The sequence below is a fragment of the Manis pentadactyla genome, chromosome 4 (genome assembly GCF_030020395.1).
Source record: "Manis pentadactyla isolate mManPen7 chromosome 4, mManPen7.hap1, whole genome shotgun sequence".
Taxonomy (NCBI): Eukaryota; Metazoa; Chordata; class Mammalia; order Pholidota; family Manidae; genus Manis; species Manis pentadactyla.
In genome coordinates, this window is record NC_080022.1 from 17,482,555 (window position 1) to 17,505,461 (window position 22,907).

The following is a 22,907-nucleotide window of genomic DNA, read 5'->3' on the forward strand; positions in this document are numbered from 1 at the left end:
TGGTGCAGGAACTGGAAGATAGGGGTCAGGGGGAGGAAAAGGAGTAAAAGGGGAATGCTGGACAGCTTTTGGCCCTGGCCAAGTTCATCAGCTCTTGTAACAGGACTGGACTCTGGGGTTAAACTGTCTTGACTTGAATAGTGTCTATAAAAGTCAAACTGTGCACCTTGTTTGCTCATCTGTAAAATAGGAGAACAACAGTGTCTGCCTCCACAGGGACGTTGAAGTTTGAGCTGGTATTCACTGGGCATGATACATTAGTGTCTTGCCAATGGGTTTCAGCCCCTGGCAAGTTCACTATGGATTCACAGACTGAGGAATGACAATGGAACGTTCTTGGGGTAAAAGAGTTTATTACCCAGCGTGTTCTCCCTGGTGATCGAGCACTAGAATTACGTCTGCATACAACAGTCTGCAGGTCTGTAATTCTCCTTAATCTCTGCCACCTCCCACAGCACTGGACAGAGCTCTTTATATAGTGACTCAGGCAATAATAGCTTATTGCCTATGGCTATGGAAGCAGCCTAGCAGTAGGCCAGTTACATCATCAGGTAGTTCAGGTTCAGGTGAGGAGGATCCTGGCCATAGGAACTTCAGTTTTCCCCACACCCCTACAGATGAAACAGCAGAAGTCTGGGGGCTTCTGTTTCCCCTGGGGCAATAGGAGAAGGGAATTAGGGCAGCAGAAGGAAGCGGCTCCCTTTCTATCAATGCCTTATATGTTCTCCTTTCCCCATTTGTTCCTATCAAAGGAACTGGCTGACTCAAGGCCAGCTTCTGCTTGGGATGTGGATCCTGGCACCCCCTTGGGTCCTGCTGCTGAGGATATAGTGTAAACCAGGAAGCTCTATTCTTGTCTGGGAGTGGAATCCCTGTCTGTTAATGAACCTACAAGCCATGTTTGTGCCTGCAGGATGATGACACTCTCTTGATTATATATCATGTGTGACACTTGTTTCAGGGGAGGGGATTTATTTGGTATAAAGGATTTATATTAACAAGAGTCACCACTTATTGTGGGCTTACTATGTGTTCTACACAATTACCTCATTTAATTTTCCCAACGATCTTGTGTGATAGAAGTACCCATTTTAAAGCTTAGGAAAAATGAGGCTGAAAGAGATTTAATTAGTAACTTGCCCTAAGTTTCACAGTTGTTAGCTAGCCAAGACAGGACCGCATCTGCCTGTCTTCACAGCTCAGGACTCTTAACCACCACTCTAATTGTATAAATTTCTTTTGTTTACATTGTTACAGAATAAACTATTTAGCTCAATTTGCATAATTGATTTAATGTAGTTCTGGCAGTCTCACGCAAGAACCGCTAGGTCCCGAAACAGTGGGAGCTAAAGGTGTCAATGGGGACCAGAAGCTCAAGGAAATGCCAGTTCAGGTAGCTTTAAAAACTATTTTTGGAAAACCAAGGTCCTGGTCACCCTCCCGCCTGCAGTTGCTAGTAGTGTCCACGAGGGCGAAGCCTACGCTGCACGCGTCAATCACGCCCTTCTTCCTCTTGCTCATCTCTCTGGTTAGCTTGGGAAAAGAGCCCTCCTCCTGACCCATAAGGCCCTGGGCCGGAAGCCTTCCTTTCTCTTCCTGTTCACCATGGCGGTGAGTAGCCGAGGCTCAGCTTTGCTTTCTTTCATCCATCTCCATCCACGGCCGGCTGATCCCGCAGGAGCTGCCTCGCCTGCGGCCCGAGGAGAACCCCGCGATGCTGGCCGTGCCGAAACTGGCAGAGCCATGCGGGCCAAGGGCGCGGAGCTAGACCCTGTCGCCTCCCCTCCTCACTGGGGATCAGGCTCGGGGCAGCCGCCCGTAGTGCTCAGCACAGCCCGTAGGCTGCAGGCTGCAGGGAGGGCTAGTGGAGCGAACAGAGGGCCTGAGACACGGCGTTCGGACCTGTTTCCGGTCCCGGGGACTTGAGGCTCGGCCTAGGGCCGGGGAACCTCAGTCGGTCCCTCTGCTTAGGGCAGGGGCCAGCTTTGCCGCAACCTCAAGCAGCTTCGGAATAGGATGGGGACGTCGCACAACCACGTTTTTCCTGTTCCCTCAGCATTTAAATTATATTTTCTTTTTACTACTCCCCGTCGGCCTTATAATGGGGACGGCCTCGTCACCTTATACGTTGAGCCCTTAGGGCCCCTGTCTGTAACTTTAACCCCCGGTACCTGTCTTAACACTCATTGCTTGCGTGAAGGAAGAAACACGATCTCGAGCTGTCTTCTTTGATATCTCCCGGGCAAACACAGTGACACTTCTTAACCCATAGGGCTCATCGAATTGGGATGAGCAGAAATAAATATGCAGTGAATAAAAATACGGGGCTCGCATCCGTGGCAGGGTTGAGTGTGCTGACTGCAGCGCTTCCCTGTTGCAGCAGGATCAAGGTGAAAAGGAGAATCCCATGCGGGAGCTTCGCATCCGCAAGCTCTGCCTCAACATCTGTGTTGGGGAGAGTGGAGACAGACTGACCCGGGCAGCCAAGGTGCTGGAGCAGCTGACTGGCCAGACCCCTGTGTTTTCAAAAGGTGAGTGGTGGCTGCCGCGGAGAGGGCTGGTGGCTCGGTACACCTGGGTGGACCTTAACTCACCTGTCAGGCCTGCTTGGTGCGCAGCATCCCTTAAAAACATTACCTTCCTGAACTGCCCAAGATGTATCTTCCTTTCAAATTGGGTGTGGCATTGGAATACCGGATTTTCTGTGAGCAGAGATTAAGAACTAGCCCAGGTAGAGATTTTTCAAGTAATGAGAATATGAGGTAGAGTGGAAATGCTGGGAATGCAGTAAATGGGATTCAGCATGATGGGCAGTTGGAGTTATATAGGCTGCACAGAGAACAGGGTTGTGTACCTAGAATAACAGCCCAAATTCTGACTCCATCACTTGCTTTTCTGGCTTTGGCCTGTGGGCCTCAGCTTCCTTGTTTGCATGAAGGAGATGATACCTGCTTTATACCCTTGTGTAGGATAGGATGAGTTTTACCAAGACATTGCTATTGTTACCTTTGCTGTTTTTGAAGCTTCATTGCTTTAAGCAGGTCCTGGGGTTCAAATCTTGCCTCCTATAGCAGCTGTGATCTTGGGCATGTTAACCTGGAAGAACCTCATCTGTAAAATGGGGACAACAGTACACTAAGGTTTTATCAGGTATTAGCTGTTATCAGTTTTGTTTTCTTTAAAAGAACACAACAATCGTAGTGTCCACTAGGCAGTGGGGGTGTGTGTGTGTAGCCTATCCTGCTTGTGAACTTGGCCATTCCTGAGATTTAGACACTGCGACTTTGAGCTTTTAATTGCTAATAAAGTATAGCTGAGTGACTTGGAAGTTGGAAAACCTATTTTCTGTTTAACAGATGTAGGTGACACTGATTAGAACACCTCTTAAGAGTACAGTGGATACTTAGTGTCCCTTTGGGGTATGGAGATGATGTTCTGGGGAAGAGGTGAGTGCGGTGGGAGTATGACAGCACCTGACTCCTGTTTACCCCCACCTGTAGCAAGATACACCGTGAGGTCCTTCGGCATCAGGAGAAATGAAAAGATTGCCGTCCACTGCACAGTCCGAGGGGCCAAGGCCGAAGAAATCCTGGAGAAGGGCCTGAAGGTGAGGCTGGTCCCTTGGGTGATGCTGAAGAGTGCTGACTTAACACATGTAGTCAGGTCCCGTGGTGGTACTTAACGGACTGTCTTTAGTGCCCTGGGTTGTTTTTAAACTTCTAAAGGGCTTTGCACTCAGCAGGGTTAAACTATATATTGTTTGGTGATTTCTCTGGTTTTTTCCCTGCTCGTTGAAAGTTGTATGAAATCCATAGTTGGGATGTGATTTGGTGTAATGGGGGATATCAGATTTTGTTCCTGGCCAAATTACACAGGTTTTATTTCTGGGGTGCTCAGTGTTGCAGGCTAACCTAGTTATTTTGGAGAGGTTTGAGCTGACAAAGGGTGTAATTGCTGCATTCTTCTCCTTAGGTGCGGGAATATGAGTTAAGAAAAAATAACTTCTCGGATACTGGAAACTTTGGTTTTGGAATCCAGGAACACATCGATCTGGGGATCAAATATGACCCCAGCATTGGTATCTATGGCCTGGACTTCTATGTGGTATGAATATTTAATGTTCTCCATTCCTGGTCTGTGAGGAGAGAGGAATCTGCTGCTCCTTTATTTCATATATTTTCATATATGTTCACCTGTTGGATTGAAGCTTTGAATGCTGTCTGCCTTTGTTCTTCCCCTTGAGAAGATGTGCCTCGTTGTGACAGGGTAGGGCTACAGCACTGTACTAAACGAGATCCCTAGACAACAGACCAGACAGATCCTTGCTGATGTGAAGTGTACATTCTAGGATCTTGCAGTCGCTGGTGGAGCTTAAAGGTGGATAAAGGAAACTATTCCACCACTGAATGGAAAACTTGAGAGAGTGTCCGTGCCGCATTTGGCTTGTGGGTTGGCTATACTGAGGCTGCTTTTTCCCAGCTCCTTCCCTTAGGCCCTGGGGGTGGGGTGGCTTCCCTCCAGAGGACACAGAAGCAGGTTTGGTGACGGGGCTGCTTGCTCAGGATGGGGGTTCAGTATAGAAATGACCATGCGTGTTACTGCAATGTTTTGGTCCAGCCAAAAAAACAACAAAAACCAGAAGTCCTGACTGGTATAGAACCTGAATGATGGCAACATGTTGATGAGATCTGCATATCCAAACAGAGATGAGAACTGGATGCCCAAAGGGAATTTGGAGACAGCCAAACCTATAAGAAGCACTTTAGAGCTGAAGCAGGAGAGAAATGACTTTTTCTTTGTGCTTCTGAGAATCTTAAGTGTTCTACAGTGTGTGTGCTGTAGATTTTTATTTTTTAATAATGTTTTTAAAAGTAAAAGTGCTTTGAAGATGGGGAGGCAGTGGTGGAGAATCCTCAGCTACCGTTGGAAGTTAGGTGGGGAATGGGGAGGTGCTACCAGGTCCAGCCTGCAGAGCAAACCTATCCCGTGGCCGTATGTCATCCAGAATGCTGGTAGCAGTTCCATCAGGCACTGACATGTGGGTCTCTTGCTCCAAAATTCATTGGGCCACCAGGTGACTGTTGAAGATCAGTCTCTGCTGTGTGAGTCTTGTCCATCTGCTCTTGACTCTGAGCTGGCAAGGTGACTGTTGGTTATTCCTGGGACAGGTGCTGGGTAGGCCAGGTTTCAGCATCGCAGACAAGAAGCGCAGGACAGGCTGCATTGGGGCCAAACACAGAATCAGCAAAGAGGAGGCCATGCGCTGGTTCCAGCAGAAGGTAAAGCTGATTTATCTCAGGTGAAGTGGTTGAATGTGGTGTTGGTGAATGGAGTTGGGATTTGGGGATGCAAAATGTAGCACCATTTGGTGGGTAGCTTCTTGAAAGGTAGAATAATTGGGCAGCTTGGCAAGCAGGGGTTTCCTGGGTTGGTTGTTTTAAAAGAACACTCAGACCCAGGCCTTCTCCTTCCCCCTTGAATGCAGGTTGCTGGAAGGGGAGGAATATGGCTTTAATAGGAGTCCCCTTTTCTCAGGATATAGTGCAGTTGCATGCAATGGAACAATTGTTAAAATCTGCTAGCTTCTTGTTTAGTCCCAAAGGGATATGGGATTCAAAGCCAAAGTTCATGTGTCAGAGTTGAAATCTCACACATTAGCCATTGCTGCAATTTTTGCTGTTGCCTCCTATTCTGAAAAATAAAATCTCTTCTCTTTCAGTATGATGGGATCATCCTTCCTGGCAAATAAATTTCCATTTCTATCCAAAAGGCCAATAAAAAATTTTCAGTCAAATGTTCATTATTGTGTGTTCTCTGAAAGGAGCCTGGCCATGTTCAAGTTCTTGGACCTCAAGCCACTTAAAGCTTCGATGGGAATAACTGGTAACACCCGTGCCATCCTCTGATTGATGCCAGTGTTTCCTAGCGGCTCCAAGCCTGAGCTTCGCAGTGTTGCCTGGGCTCACCACACCCTTGCCGACCGGCTGTGGTGCCCTAGTCACGGGGAAACTGGTTTTAGAGGGGAGGGGGTTTGATATTAAGAGCCTTAATGAAAGGTGAGATGCAGTGCTCCCATTTTCCAGAAGGCTTCTCTTTATTTAGTAAGTCTGTTCTTCACTAGAGGTTGACAAGCACTAATGTCTGGTAAAGGGATTACAGGCTTTGGTGTGAATTTGAGATTAAGTTTTGGTTTAACTTCAGACTCCAGCGTTCCTTTAAAATGAGGAGAATCTGTAGGGTTGCTGAGAGGCAATATAAGTAGGGAAGAGAGCAGATTGCCTGGATTGGATTCCCGCCCCCCTCCGCCTTGCTGTTTATTAGCTGTGTTAAGTTAATCTCTCTGCCCGTTTCCTCAGCTATGTCATGGAGGCAGTAATGAAGGACCTTAGAGGAGTAAACAGTTAACACTTGTAGAATGCTTACACTTGTCCTTTGAAAGTGGAACTTTTCTAACTTTTTCCAGGTTACTGGAGTAGTGACATTCACAAGCCACTTTTGACTGTTAGACCCAACATTTGGCTAGGGGTTCATTGTTTTCAGTCATGGGGTTTAAATTTTGAGTACATGCTAATTCAGTTCACGAATTCACTCACCTGTGACTGATGAGTTCAGTTTCTGCTGCTGCCTTTTCACTGCTGTTAAATGGCTCTAGTTTGTTGGCTGCCTTTCTAGGTATTTTTAAAACCCAGAGATTATTTGTGTGCCTAATTTTTATGAAATAAAGCTTTTGTCTTCCTGATTAAGACAAGTCTTACCTGATATCAGATACAGTTGGTTAGAGGGGAAAGTCATAAGATGTGTTTTTGTGTACTCTTATTTCACTTACAATATCAATATGTATTCACTTCTCAATCTTCTCTAGGGCCATGGCCACCACCTTTTAACCAAACTGAAAACTTCTTGAGAAGACTGATGCTTGTGATTCAGCTTCGTTTTTCTGGGGGGATCCTCACTTGTTTTAAATTCTGCAGTTACAGTAACAGCTACAAACGGAATAAACATATTTGAGAACTAACTCATGATAACTACATAGGTAACTAGTGCTGGGTGCTAGCCACTGGGGGAGGGCAGTATATTTTATAGAGGGGATGTATAGTATGCTAGTTTCATCTAGACTGTTTCAGAAATAATGAAATGTAGAAATTGAAAGTCCCTGTAATGCTGCTTCTATTTCATGCTTTACTGTTAGCCATTTGTTGTGCATCTGTATGTTTGTATTACTCTCTTTTGACAGTATAAACCTGCCTACCCTTTGGTCCTACTGTGTTGTATATTCAGTTGACTTCCCATTTTAAAATTAAACTACCTGGATTGCTCGCTCAGTGAAGAAAGGAATCTTGGCAGTTAGGAAGCCTAACTGGACTTCAGTCCTAGCTTGCAGTGATATTTTAGGTGAGTTGTGAAACGCTGGGGACTGAAGCAAGTAGGGATACTTCCCTAAAAGTTAGAGCAGCTGGTGCCAGCGGGGAAACTTGCCCCCAACCTGCTCAGAAGCTTGGCTCCCAAACAGATGTCACACTGGGGTCTAACTCACTGATGTTTTGGTTTGAACTTATTAGTAAGTGGGTAAGATTGCCTGGGGGTTCGTTAAAATGCTTGTGCCTCACCTCTGACCTACTGAATTAGAATCTGACTTTTAACAAAATCTGCAGGTGATTTGTGTGCACACCAGTGTAGGAGCACTGCCCACATCCTAGGGGGAGATGCAATATCCAAGGAAATTTATTTAATAAATTTAGTTTTAAGAAGTTCTTAATGTGTGTTTTTTTTTCTCACTTCTTCAGCTGCTATTCGTGAACACTTGGATCAGTGTTAGGTGACCCTGTGCCCCCAGGATGCATTGTAGTCTTCAGAATAAGGTGGTATCCCTGGCAGGCATCTGTCGGTATCCCAGTACCAGGCCCAGAAATACCAGATGCTGCTTTGCTGAGTGAGTGTTCTAGTCTGGCAAGTGCCTTCCAGAGCAGTTCTCAAGCTGGGGCAATAAAACCTATCCCCGTCTGGGGTATTTGAAAATTTGTGGGGGTGGCCTTTTGATTTTCACTGTAACTAGGCCTGTTATTGACTTAAGTGCCTGGAGGCCAGGGGTGTTAACTATTTTGCCATTGGGATAATGGCACAAATAAGTGCTGTGGGGACAGGTACATGGTGGTCACTAATACTAAAGCAGTACGTGATGGGGCCAGCCAGCTGTGCCAGTGCTAGAAGGGCCCAGTGTGGTTGGTTGATACACTGCAGGGAAACCAAAGTACTAGAGAGCAAGAGTGGAGGAGAGAAGTAGGTCAGTCGGGCTATCAAGGGTCAGATCACAGAGCCTACCATTGGAGGCCCCAGCTGCTGCAGCAAGACAAGCTTTAAAAGGGGTAATTAGGGCAGAAATGGGGAGTGCGTTATTGTACAAGAGCTCTTGGGATTTTCATCCGCAGAGGACGGCCAAAGAGGAGGGATCAAAATCCAGGCTTTTAAAGGTGATCAGAACTAAAAAACAGTATGTGTGCATGCATTACTGTTCGGAGCTATTAGGTAGGAAATAACAGCCCACAACTACTGTCTATGCCAAATCACTTCACTAAGAAATTATACATGATAATTGCAGGACTAAGGACAGTAGATTTTCTACTCTATTGGAAACACTAATTAGCAAACATGGCTAATGTTACCTTCTAAGCCTTTTTTTTTTTTTTAGTTTAATTGTTAAGAAACAGTTTTTACTGTGTGCTTTTTTCCTGTTACATGTCTCATGTCATAGTGGCTTCATAATGTGCTGTCTTTTGATTATATAAGACATACTGCCTTACCTAAAAGCTAGCACTAATGTCAGGAATTTCAGTTCCATAGAAGTGCCTGGGAAGAGGTTCTCTGTTCTGTTGTATTGGCCCTCTGCCCAGGAGTATCTGTACGGTCCTTACATAGGATCTTCAAGCTGTTTGATGGTGTGGTGTAGCCGAAAGACACTAAGCTGGAAAAGGTTATCTATGTTCTAAATGGCTCAGCTTCCCCATCTAACATTGTGACTACAGGTAAGTACCAAGGCAAATCGCAACCTCTCTGGTGTTCTGAGCAGACTAGCCTGTTGTATTTTGTGTATAACCCTTTATCTTCTGATTTTTGTGCATTTGCCTCTTCCTGTAGCTTAACCACCTGTTAGGCCCAGTCCTCTAAACTCCGCCTGTATGCTGAGGCTCTCTAGCCAACTGATGGGCAGAGACCACACACAAGGGATAGGCTGCCAGAGGCCTGAGTTCTAACGGGTTATGGTCCAGGCCCTCTAGTAGGTGAGGAGAGAGGTCAGGGCCCAGGAACCGCCCACAAATAGTGTAAGCTGCTAGCCACTAGGGACCTCCCTGGTGCCTGGGGGTACGGAATCATTTGCAGAGAGCTTGTTATGGAAACCACAGTTTGTGGTTGTCAGAGGGGAATCCAGCCTAAGGCACCGGGGGCGCCAGGAGGACTGAGCTTGACTCCTCCAGATGGAGGTGCAGGAAAGCTTAGGAAACAGATGCAGGTGGTTTGTGTTTTCTGAAATCTGAATCAAACAATAAGCGCCCCTGCTGCTAAGTAGATGCAAAGTAGTGTCCCTCCTCCTCTCACTTTGCAGGTAGGGGAAAAAAAATCCAGTGCCCTCTTTAATGTTAAAAACAAAATAGCATTCCTCCTGTCTTGCCAATGGGTTTCAGCCCCGGGCAAGTTCGCTATGGATTCAGTGTGACCAAAGAAAATGACAGCAAAACATACTTGGGGTGGGTTATACCCAACTTTATTCTCACAGTGACAGGTCAGTCACTAAAAAAAATCCTGTTCACTCAGAGTGAGTCTGCATGCAGCAAGCCAGCCTCTGCCTCTGGTCCCCTCTGTCCACACAGCTGTCCTCTGGGCTTCTCTGCCTGCGCAGTCATCCCGCATAGCCGTCCTCTGGGCCTCTGTCCTCGGTGCTGCCACCACTCCAGCCTCTGCTCTGCTCTCCTGCAGCCCTGCCACCGTGTCGCCCATATAGAGTCAACAGCCATGTATTTCCCACAGGTGTGCAGTGAGCTAGTCAAACACGGCCAGGTGAGAATCCTGGCTGCAGGAACTCTGATTTTATCCACACTCCCCAATGTAACAGAACAGTGATACTAACTATGCTTTTCCAAGTCACCCCTGCTGCCAGCTCAAAAACTGAGCGTTGGGATTTGCTTCTCTTGGGGGCGCTCTATCCCCGTCCCCTCCCTCCACCTCCCTTCATGGTAAAGCACCGGATGAGTGGGTCCTGGGGACAGGTTTGAGTTCGCAAAGGGCACTAGTCTAAGTGGTCTAGGGCCACCTGTGACAGTCACCTGTTAAAAATGCAGATTCCTGAACACTCAAAAATTTGAACTTGTGGGGCTCAGAGATTCACGTTCTTACAACTTGAAGGTTGAGATTCATTCAACAGTGGTAGCTTTCAAAGTTTTTTCTTTAAGACGATGTACCTGTGGAGAAAAAAGTGGCGCAAGGGGGATGGGGAGGGCTGGACAGGGCAGGTGAGAGAGCGAGATTGGAGAGGACTTGAAGGAGGTGAGTTAGCCAAATGGGTTGGTTAGGAAGAGCTTTCCAGAGGGAGGAACAGCAAGCGCGCAGACCCTCAGACTGCGGAGGTGGGGCACGGAGCCCAGGGAAGCCGGGCAGAGTGAGGGGATGAGGCCGGGGGTAAGGGGAGGGCAGCTTGTGTGGGGCTCTGTAGGCCCGTACGATGACTGGCCTTCACTGAGTGAGGTGAGTCACTGCGGAGTTACGGGTACAGCTGTCACCTGATCCGACTTCCACCTTAAAATTGCTTAAAATTTTCCACCTAAAACTTGAGTGTAGAGATACTCATATTTAAAGTTGCAGCTGGATAAAATAAGAGTGAGCATGATGAAGAGAGAAGAGGACCCAGGACTGAACCTGGGATAGTTCAGCAGTTAAGAGGCCTGGGAAAAGAAAAGGAATTGTCAAAGGAGACGAGGGAACAGGAGAGAAACTGGGAGAGCTGGGTATCCTGAAAGTCAGGTGGGAGTGTGTGAAGGAGGAGGGCATGAGGACCGGAGCTGGCCTTGGGTTCCCAGCACGGAGGTCACGAGTGCCCGTGGGGGGAGCAGGGCTGGTAGGGTGCCTGATGTGAAAGCCCTGGTGGGTGTAAGAGAATGGGAAGGGAGTGGCTGGGGACAGTATAGACACCTCTTAGGTTTTGCCATCCAGGGAAATGAAGAGAGAAATAACTTTCTGGTGATTGGAGAAAAAATCTAGTAGAGAGAAAATTCCGTGTGGGAACAGGGAGACTTGCTGTAGCCATATCCTTGAAAAAAGCGAGGGGCTGGCTTTCAGCCCAGTAGTAAAGGGATTAGACTGGGATAGGAGCATGGCTGGGGTGTGGTAGTAAGTTGATGTGGGTGCAGATGCTGGCAGATGGTAGACGTGGGGTGGAGATCTGCGGAAGCTCCTACTTGATTTTCTCAGTGAAGCAGGAGAATAAGGATGGGGGAGGAGGTGTCAGGCAATAGAGAAGGGATGAGTCACCTGGGCGAGTCCTGCACCAAATACGGGAACACTCTTCAGGAGTCAACACCACTGAAGGGCAGGACCCTCTCAATGGTGCACCACAGGGTGAAGAAACAGCTTTGAGAAATAAGAGGGCTGTGATCAAGATCACACAGCTGGTAAATGGCAGAGCCATGCCTAACCCAAATCACCTAGTTTCCTGCCTAGTGCTTGATAAATCCACATGAAGCTGATCTTTTCCAAGAGAGAATCCTCTTGGCTGTTCTTGGTAATGTCTCACCCTGCGGGTCCATTAGTGACACAGATGGCACCTTTCTTGCATCTCTGCCCTTGCTGTCTGGATTCGGCCTTGGCTGTCTTCCAGCCCTGTGCTATAGTTTTGTCTAATGGACCAATGATGACCTAATTTAAAGAGTGGATTAGAATCTCCTCTAAGATGTGTAAAAACTAGATTGCTGGGACCCACCCTCAAGAGTTTGATTCAATAGATCTGGGGCAGTGTCTCCTAATTTGCATTTTTAACAAGTTCCCAGATGATGCTGAAGCCACTGATTCAAGAACCATGATTTGAGAACCACAGAACTAGACTTTCCACTTCTCTGTTGGGTTTTAGCTCGTGAACTTGGAAGGCATCTGCCCTCTATCATGCTGTAAGAGTATCTCCCATTGGCTGTGTTCTGAGAATGTTTGCTGAACTAATTCATTCAGTATATTTATATTGAATATTCACTGGCTGTGTGTTGGGATCTGGGGGATACAGCAATGGAAGACAATCTCTGTCCCCAAGGAACTTGCAATTTAGCGGGGGAGACAGATTAATAAATCAACGATACACTTTTCCAACATTTTCTCCCCAGCTTTACTGAGATATAAATATGTAAAATTGTATATATTCAAAGTGTACAACGTGATGACTTGGCTATATGTATACATTGTGAAATGATTACTGCAATCAAGTTAGTTAATACTTCCATCACCTTACATGGTTACTTTTTTTTTGAGGACACTTGAATATAGTCATCCAACATATTCATTCTAATACTGCTTTTATTGTTTTCATTTCTGCCCTGTGCAGGTACAGCTGATATTAATACCTAGTGTTTTATTTTAAATGGACCCTTGTTAAATGTATATCTCTTTACATTCTACTATAAATGGAATATCAGTATCACTAGCTGTTTAGATTTTGTCACCTGCTAAAGGCTCTGGGCCTTACCAAGAATACGTAGGGATAGAGAAGTGCTGCAGAGAACTTTCCTAGTTGTCTTCTCCTGAGCACTTAGCATATGCAGGCAGTGAACTATTAGCCCTCGATCCGTAGCATAACCCCATTTATGCTATTGTATCAAACGGGTGAAGAAGCTGAGGCACAGAGAAGTCAACCAGCTATTCAGTGTCATAGCAAGGACTGAACCTAGGCAGTCTGGGTCCAGCATGCATGCTCTTAACCAGCACCTAACCACTGCCACACTTCCTCTTTGTCAGATTGAAAGAGAATTGGAAAGGAAATAACTTTCTCACTTTGTGATTCAGTATTCTTCAGTGTTGTGTCCATGTGCCATCTTAATCATGCGTGCCATCAGTAGTGCCCACCCCACACTTTAGGATACAGCAGGTTAGAGTACAGTGATGGATGGTATGCCAGAGGCCCGCTTAGGCTGTGTGTCAGTACTGCATGTGTGTGTGGGCGGAGAGGGGATTTTGGGTTGGGAGAGGGTAACAAAATTTAAATCTGTGTCATTGTGAACCAAAGAAAAGGGTTGAAGAAAGTCATTTCGGGCAAGGTAGTGATCATTAAGGTACGGTTGCAAAAGAAGGACGTTATTTGGTGGGTCTAGAGCTCAAAGATGTGTTGGGGGTATGACAAGAAGGCTTTGGGAAGCCAGCAGCTGTGAAGGGGAGGGCACTGGTTCTGAAGAGATCCAAAAAATGGAATCCCAGTCCTAGCTCTTAACCTTCTAGTCTTAGTGAGTTTCTTAATTTTTCTGAATTTGTTTTCTTTTTTGCCTGGTAAATAGGGGTGAATAATCCTATCTGACTTGGTTATTATGAGGAGTGAAAATGACGTAAATAAAGTTATTATTACTTAACTACTTAACCGGTCATTATTATCAGTTACTTTGTGTTTAGAAACCTTGTCCTAGCAGCACTGTACAGAGGCAGAACATTTTGCCATATTCCTGACAGCAGATGATGTGACCTAGTCGAGGCAGCTGGAGAGGGGATGGCAAGTAGGGGTAGGGAGTGCTAGCTGGAGTTTGCAAAACTTAGTTAAAATTAGTGCTGCTTGCAAGCAACCCTGAGAAATCCATAGCAAGTTTTAATTTGTAATTTTGCTGAAATCCCCTCAGAGGCATCTGTTAGGAAAATTATTTGTGAGGGTGGTGGCGGCGAAGATAAAGTGATGCGGTCTAGGGGAAATGCTTTACAAGACAGAAACCACCTGGGGACAAAGAGCAGAGGTTAGGTTGGGCCGACTTGGACCCTTGGTGTGAGGCAGCCTCTAAGTAGGCAGAGTACTGTGTCCTATGCAGCAGATGAAAAGCCATTTGTTTTCATCAGTGTCATCTGATGTGAAAATTACACATCTAAGGAGAAGGAAAAGGTCAGGCTAAAATTGAAAAGAATTTAATAGTGTTATAAATCACTGTAGTCCTGGATTTATGATCAGTGTGATCAGTGTATATCGAAGGGTTTCCCCCACCCCCAATTATACTTTATTTCATATTTTGGGGGCAGTTATATGGAAGTATAAATTTGGGGAATTCTCAAAATTCTCATATTCTTCCAGAATATTAAGTGTTCTCTGTAGAATTGACAGGCTTTCTTCTATAATTGCCAAGGCTATATTTTTCTCATGTTTTCAAAGATCGCAACAACAAATGAGGTCATCGACTGTGGGTTCTGGAAAGCAATTAGGCCAGGGAGCTTAGCCTGAGATACATTAATTTAGTATCCTAGTCCAGTCTTTCACAGTATTTGCCACTGATCAGAGCATATCTGGAGGACTGTGGTCAATTTGGAGGTTTATATTTTAAGGGGGAATTTGACATAGCCCCTTAAAGTGTAAGGTCCAAGGAGGGCCTCCAAGTATAAACTATAAAAGGTGTCTGGATTGTCTGAGATTTTTGTACAGATACATCGCATTCATCTAAGCTCAAAGCATATAATTATCTGGACTATGGGTTCAGCCTAGATTGACTCCCACTGAGCCATTAACAGCTGTTAGAGCTGAAATAAAAGGGCTGTAAATTCAGACCTGCCATATACTGTTGAACTTGAACTTGTGCATTAATCTCTTTGAGTTTCAGTTTCCTTTTTCGCAAAATAGAATGCTATTGCACAGGATTATTGAGAACTGAATGAGATCATAGCCTGTACAGTGTCTGTAATAGTAGTTCCACAGAAAGCACTGGTTCTGACGTACTTACAGGCAACTTCTAGACAGTTTTTGTTTAGAAGAACAGAATAGATAACATCTATCTACTTATTCATCTAACAAATATTTATCAAAGGCATTGATTAAGTTATATGATAAAAGGGGTGGAGAATGATGGAGGATGTAAAAGAAGTGGCTAGGGGAGACTTGGGGAGGTTGCATTTGAGCAGACCTGAAATGAGGGAGGCAGCCTTGTGAATGTTTAAGAGAACGGCTAATTCTAGACAAGGGCGCTTGCAAAGACCTTGACATGAGAAAGGATTTGGCCGGTTTGGTAAACAGCAAGGAGGCCAGTGAGATGAGCACAGCAAGGGAGTAGGAGGATGGAAAGAGCAGAGCACTTGAGGCTGGGAAGGACATGGTCATAAAGACTTCATGAAGAGACATTGGAGGGCTTGGAAAGGGAATTGAGGTGGTCTGATACAGTTCCCCCATCCCCTGCCCATGGCACTTCATCAACTCTTCTTTAACTTCTCGTTTTAGAATAATTTTAGACTTACAGAAGAGTTGCAGAAAATAGAAGTCATACAAATGAGTACAAGTAAAATGGGGAGATGGGTAGATAGTATCAATGTTAGTATCCTGGTTGCAACAATCACAATAATTTTGCAAAATATTAGTATTGGGGAAAACTGGGCAAATTGTGCAAGGGATAAGGGATCTCTTTTTTTTTACAATTGCATGTGAATCTGTAATTATCTCAATAAAAGTTTCAATTAGAAAAGTAGTAGAGAACTCTTATACACTCTTCACCCAGTTTTTTCTGATATTAACATCTCATGTAAGCATAGTACAGTGATCAAAACTAAGAAGCTAACAGAGATACAATAAAACAGATTTTATTTGGATTTCACCAGTTTTGCTATTAATGTCCCTTTTGTGTTCCAGGATCCAACTCAGATCCCACGTTGCATCTTGTTGTTATCTATCCTGGGTCTCATCCAGGCCCTGGCAGTTCTTTGCCTTTCCTTGTCATTCATGCCATTGATACTTTTGAAGAGTTCTTATCCATGCCCCTATAGATGTCCCTCAATTTGGGTTTGTCTGATGTTTTCTTATGATGAGATTGAAGTTGGTGCATTTCAGGGAAGCACCACAGAGGTGATGCACCCTTCTCAATGCATCCTCAGTAGGGGGTATATGATGCTTCTATTTTATTGAAGAGGTAGGAGAGGGAAGACTCTGACCTAAGTAACTTTGGAAAATTGTGCTTGATGGAAACTGTAAGAATAAAGACAAAAGAACTGCACACAAACACTACTCCAGTTGGTAAATTTTTTTATCATAACAAATTGTGGGTGGGGGGAGAAAGAGGAGTCTGAGTTAGCAATTCTGACATATTTATTCTAGGATTGAACAATAAGTAAATTTGTAGTGGATAATGAGAACCAGGTTTTTCAATGTTGGAAAAGAAGTGACAAAAAAAATTGCAAGTAAGGAAAGAAGAAGGGCGAGAATGAACTGTGTTGTGCCAGATTGGAGTTGGAGGCACTGGTTGGAACTCGAGAGATAAATGTGTGTGTACACATGAGTTAGTATAAACACACATATTTCCTAGCTCTCTCTGCTGGGAAGGCCCAGTAACACCATCAGACACCCCAGATCACCCCCTTCGCCAAGTGCTCAAGATTAGCATCATCAATAATAAAACACACTGACATCACAATGTACGTTTTTAAAAGATAGTTGTGAGGACCAGGCTGTCGGGGCAAAGGATGGATGTGGAGGCCCTTCAGTGGGAGTGAGGGACTTGGACAGGTTGGTAGTGGTGAAGACATGGTAAGCAGGGTGGGATTCTGGGTATTTGATTCTGCATCTATCTGAAGATTGGGTTGACAGGATTCATTGATGGATTGGCTAAAGGGGCCTTAGAATAGCATCAAGATTGCCACCTAGGTTCTTGGCTTTGACAGCTGGGTGAATGGCCATGTTCATTTCCAATGGGGAAAAACTGCACAGGAGCAAATTCAAAGAGAAACTAAGGGTCTGGTTTAGACACCTTATATTTGAGGTGACTGTCATCTAATGGAGATGTCAGATATGCAGTTAAATAACTGGGAGTTACCAGGATACAGAATCAATCAGTTTATGCATTGTGTGTAGCAAAGTGCTTTTCCAACTTCAGTGGGTTTCCATATCCAAGAGCTTTTTAAAACATAGATTCATGGGCCTCCTGGGGTTTCTGTTCCAGCAGATTTGAGGTGGAGTCAAGAATTTGCATTTCAAACATCTGCCGGAAAGCTGCTGCTGGCCCTCCAAGCATACTTTGAGTACAACTGGTGCTGGGCTTTCCCCCACGTGTTTAGTTTTTCCTTCTTCTCTCTCAAAGAAGGCAAAACGTCATACTCTGAAGGACAAGTAACTGAAAGTCATATGCCTCAAGGAATTATTATTTCTTTTAAAAACAGGTAACTTGAGTCTCATTTACTTGATCTTGCCTAAAATCTCAGCATGAATGAATGGCAGAGTCATGATTTGAACTCAGATCTCCTGTGTGCTATGCATTATACCCTACTGTCTTATGCAGGCTGCATTACTTAAGACAAATCTTTAAGCTCTCCATCTGTTTCCTGCCCAGTTCCAAAGAGATAATATACATGAAAGAGCCTTGCAAACTCTCACACCTAATATCCTTGTGAGATGTCCCCATCATCATCATTTCAGATGTGGCCGGTGTTTGTTGAAGTACCTGGCATATCTGGTCTGGGAATAGTCAGGACTGTCTCAGCTCTAATTATGGACTAAGCCTCCGTGGAGAGAACGTGTAGTATATAATGAATTCCTCTGTGCTGGAGAATATGTTCCTTTGGTCTTTGTTTTAGAAATTGCCACCAAGATGATTAAAACCATAAAGGCTTTAGAAAACTGACTGTCATGCCTATCAGCAGAGCACACATGGTGGCAGGGGTATCAGAGGAGGAAATAAGGGAGAATTAACATTCTATTGACAGCATCTCCTTTGTTTCGGGTCTTTTACATATTTGAGATTATCTTTACCGTTGTAGGGATTATATAATATTCCAGTTTTACAGATGAGAAAATAGAGGCTCAGAGTCATCCCCAGGAAGTGGTGGAGCTTGAATTTGGATCCTTCCTTCTGAGTCAAAGCAGCTTTCACATTGGGCTCTGTTGCCTCAAGAGGAATGGAGAAGCGTAGATACTTCGACTCGGTTTTATATGATTCTATCTAGCTTCAAGTGTAGGACCACTGAGGGTAAGCCCCATGAAAAGGCATGAAAACTTAAAAAACAAAGAAAGGGGAAATGAAGCAAACCGGTGGGCACCGTCCTTGGGACCTTGGGGATGGAAACGCCTGTCAGGAACTGCTGCCGCTTTTCTTCTGTTCACACCTGCTTCAGGCTTCTGCCCCTCCCCCAGGTCAGCTAGACTGCCCCTTGGCTCATTCATTTAACAAACACGGATTGAGGCACCAGTCGTGCTGGTCCCAGAAGTGAGACAGACATAGTTCCTACCCTCATGGCACTAAATAGGCTGTGGTGGAGGAAGGGGGCAGGGAGAGTGTGAAAGAATGGGTAAAAAGCAATATATATTAAATAGAATTATAGTTTCAGCATTTCTATTTCTGGGTATACACACAAAAGAATGCAGAGGAACAGATATGTGTACACCCATGTTTATAGTAGCACTATTTACAGTAGCCAAAAGATGGAAGCAACCCAAGTGTCTGTGGATGGACTAAGGGGTATACAAAATGTGATCTATCCATACCATGGAATATTATTCAGCCTTAAAAAGGAAGGAAATTCTGACACATACTGCAATAAGATGGACCTTGAGGACCTCACGCTAAGTGAAATAAGCCAGACACAAAAGAACAGATACTGTATAATTCCACTCGTGTGGGGTATCTGGGGTAGTCAGACTCATAGACACAAAAAGTAGAACAGTGATTACCAGGGGGAGTTTCATTTGGACATGATGAAGTTCTGGAAACGGATAGAGAGGCTGGTTGCATTACAATGAGTGTGCCTAATGCCACCGACCCTACACTTAACAAGGTTAAAATGGTAAGTGTTATGTATATTTCACCACAATAAAAGAAAGTAATGTATCTGGGACTCTCTCTTGAAGAAAATAAAATGAAACATTGTAAAAATAGATTCATTTATGTTTAACCAACATAGTAGAAAGAGTTATATGACCACCATCCTGTAAGTGTTGCAGAGAGCTTTCCCTGGAGTTAGGAGAGAAGATAGCAGGTGAACCTGCCCCATTAATGGGGTTAGGGAAGGCGACAGGGCTTCCTCAAGGGACTGGCATTCAACTCAGCCCCGGAAGAGTTAGCCTGGTGAAAGTGGAGTGGGTTTGTGTGGCAGACAATACATTGCAGATGGAGGGAGCGGCCAGGGAAGGCCAGGGACAGGACAGGCCGTGGTACGGGGGAGGAATCTCAAGGTTTGTGCCGGGAGCATGGACGAGGAGGCAGAGCAGGGCAAGGATTTTAGGGTCCTCCCAGGAGCAAATGGAAACCCCCAGAGTTTGAGCAAGAGATTTTTATTTCTAATAAAGCAAGCGCTTTGACTTAGTTGAGATTAAGAAGAAAGGGAAGGAAATTAAAGTTAATCAAGGGATTATCCTGTGCCAGCTAGCTGCCTTATCTACCACTCAGCTATCACTAAGCGTGACACTTGGCACAGAGGAGGTGCTCAGTAATAATCCAGATGAGGCTCAGGGAGGTGAAGCCATTTGACCCAAGACAGTGCCGCATTTGAGACCCTGGGCTCTGTGCTTTACCTGCCCTCGACCTCCTCCCGGAGCAGTGTACCTCCCCACAGCGTGAGAAGGCCGTGTGGCCCAGAAATTGTGCGAACCCAGAGCCCATTTCTCTTCCAGAGCATACTGTAAGTGCTGAAATCCCACATTTTCTTGCCCAGGTGGCCCCAGCTCTCTTCCAGAGTCTCTTTGCTGGGTCCCTCTCCCAGAAATGCTTCTCTGTGTACCCTCAGGCCCGTGGGGTGCAGGGGGCCGCTGTTTGTGGGGTGTGCCTTTAGGCTTGTGACTGATGTGGGCCTCAGCTGAATCTGACTCTCCTGATACAGGGCAGAGTCTAGGGCAGTACACTAGTTTCCTATCGCTGCTATAGAAATGATCGCAGACTTACTCTCTTACCTTTCTAGGGGTCAGAAGTCCGAAATGGGTCTCAGTGGGCTATAATCCAGGTGTGAGCAGGCCTGTTTAAAGTTCCTGGAGACTTTGTAGGAGAATCCATTTACTTGCTGTGGGTAACATTGTAACATTTCTAGAATATCGCGCCGGGCTTTAGTGCATTTGCATATCCTCAGGGGTGGAGGGAAGTTCATCTCCACGTCCATGGGTAATTTACCTGGGCAACCGAGGGCAAGTCTGAACCTGAGAGGTTAAGGGGATGGGCTGGCTGGCTTGCTGCCTTGCTTCTTCCAGAGCAGAGGAGAGAGACGGCCCTGGACTGCAGTTTGTAAGCAATGAATGGGTTTTCAACTTTATTTCTCCCTTTGACTGATTTCGGTTTCTGGAGGTATTTTGCCCCAGGATTTCCTCTCCCCGCATTTACACTTGCCTTTTCCAACACGTAGAGGCCACTTGGGCTCCTTGGCCCATGGCCCTCTTTCTCCATCCTGGAAGCCAGTAACATCGTTCCAACCTCTGCTTCTGCTGCCAACCTCTGGCTCTGATTCTTCTGCCTCCCTTTCTCACTTGTAAGGATCCTTGTGATTACATCGTCCCCACCCAGATAATCCAGGGTAGTCTCCCTATCTGGAGGTCCGGTGACTAACAATCTTAATTCCCCCTTTCCATGTAAAATAACATACTCACAAACTCCACGGACTGGGCTGTGGACATCTTGGGCGCAAGGGGCGTTATCCTGCCTGCCACAGCAGGAAGAGAAGAGGGTAAGTCTGCGGCTCGGTTTTCCTTGTGCCGCCATATTCCCAAGAACTCTGAAACTTCTAAATTCAAACCTACCCTTCCAGGTCATTATGAAGTTGTATTTCTCAAGATGGAGAGTAGAATAGAAACTATACTTATGGTTTGTTAGTTTAATTTATAACTTTTATGTAGTTAGACATATAGTATGTGAGCCTCCATTTGCACTCCTGCCACCAGCCCTGCAAACATTAAGGGTAGGCCTGACTCCAAGTCACGTAACCAGTGAGCATACACACTAGAACACACAAACTGGAACACAGAACCTGTGCCACTTCCACCATACAAGGCCACCTCTTCAAAGAGGTAAGACAACAGGCTGCTACCGCTGTTTTACTGCCATGTTTATCGGCCTCCGGTGGTCGCAGAGATGTCTGTTTTCCAACCTCCTATCCAGAACCTGGCTTCATGAAGCCTCTGAGGCTGCAGTTCTCTTCTAACTAGTTTCCGATCTGATCGTACCTTGCACATACCATATATTGTCCTATGTGAGTACCTCCTATACAGACCCCTCTCTGGATCATTCGGATTCACTCATTTGTCAACTCACCAAACAATTAGCCCCTCCACTGGGGATACAGAAATAGTTTAGTCACTATCCCTGCCCTCAAAGAGCTCACCGTCTAATGAGGGTGCCAGCCAGTGAAATGGACAGTGACAACAATAGATACAGTGATGGGTGGGTGTGATGATAATCTGGGCAGATCCTGGAGGGGGCTTAGGTAGAGCCTTCTCAGAAGAAGTGGTCTCAAGCTAAGTCTTAACTAGGTCAGAAGGCTGAGGGCTGGAATTTTGGGTTGAGAGAGTGGCATATTCATAGGCTCTGAAGCTACAGCGGGGCAAGTTTTAGTTTGGGGACTCCCAAATCATCATGATGACTAGAACAAAGTGGGAGGTGGGAGGAGGCAGAAATAAGGCTTAAATACTGATAGCCAGATTGACCCTGATAACCATAGGCTTCATCAGGGGCCTAAGTGCTGTTCTTTGCATAGCCTGATGCCAGCAAGGTGTCTGGTACATAGCTGGTGCTCAGTAAATATTTGCTAAAAGATTGAATGACATGAAGTTCCTGAACACCTTGCAGAGGCACCTGCACTCTATATCCTGGAGGTCAGTGGCTTTCAACTCTAGCTGCACATTAGAATCACCTGGAGGAGCTTTAAAAACTAAGTAGCTAGGTCTCATCCCAAACCAGTTTAATCTGAATCTCAGGATACAGAGACTTGGTACACTGGGATCACCTTAAAAACTCCTTTGGTGATTCTAATGTGCAGCTGGGGCTGAGAATCAGGGCTGCAGGCCACAGGAGACCATGGAAGGGTTTTGCCCCAGATCAGATTTGTGGGTTAGAATTGCTCTGAGTTGGCAGCTCTGTAGGAAATGAATGGGGCTGGGTGCAGAGGGGTGCAGTTACTGGGAGGTGTTTTTTAGTGACCCAGGTGAAAGAGAATGAGAGCCCCCACTAAGGATATTCCAGAAGCAAGTGGCTTTGGAGGGAGTTTAGGAAGATAAAACCAACAGGATCCAGTGACTGGGGGTGGACATAGCCCCCTGACTTCAGGCTTGAGCAACATGGGTGAGTGACAGTGCTGTCTCCTGGAATTGGAAACGCTGGGCAGAGACAGGCTTAGGGAAGGCTTCTGGCTATGTAAACCTAACAGGCCTCTATAAATAGCTCTCTGCCCTCTTACTGGCCTTCTGACTGTTAAACCTCAGGCTTTCTCTGATCTCCTTCAGCTTGCCTCAGGCCTTTAGTAGTTCCAGCTACTTTCTTCTCTTCTTTAACACCTTCATTGTCCATTCATTCTATCCACTTGGGGGCTGGGGGAAGCTTTTCCCACCAAATCTGGCTGCAGATAGGTAGCACTGTAAACAGCATGTCTTTGAGCTCCTTTCCTCCATGCTGCCCCGAAGACAGATTCTGGGCCTGTTTTTTTTAAAGAAATGAAAGGGGGATACAGGAATAGGGAGCAGCAGGGAGAGGTTTCCCCTACTATTATCAAAGTAACACTCAAGAACATTTGGAAAATACTGAAGAAATTAA

At 45.5% G+C, this 22,907-nt stretch overlaps 1 protein-coding gene across 1 annotated transcript; it reads left to right on the forward strand.

Annotated features, from left to right (window-relative positions):
- Positions 1–2,317: 2,317 nt before the first annotated feature.
- RPL11 (ribosomal protein L11) lies at positions 2,318–5,798 on the forward strand (the record flags this gene model as incomplete). Its single annotated transcript, XM_036914680.2, has 5 exons — positions 2,318–2,531; positions 3,501–3,607; positions 3,973–4,104; positions 5,169–5,279; positions 5,720–5,798. Coding segments are annotated over 5 exons (594 nt in total), but the record flags the coding sequence as incomplete, so codon positions are not given.
- Between the last annotated feature and the right edge of the window lie 17,109 nt (positions 5,799–22,907).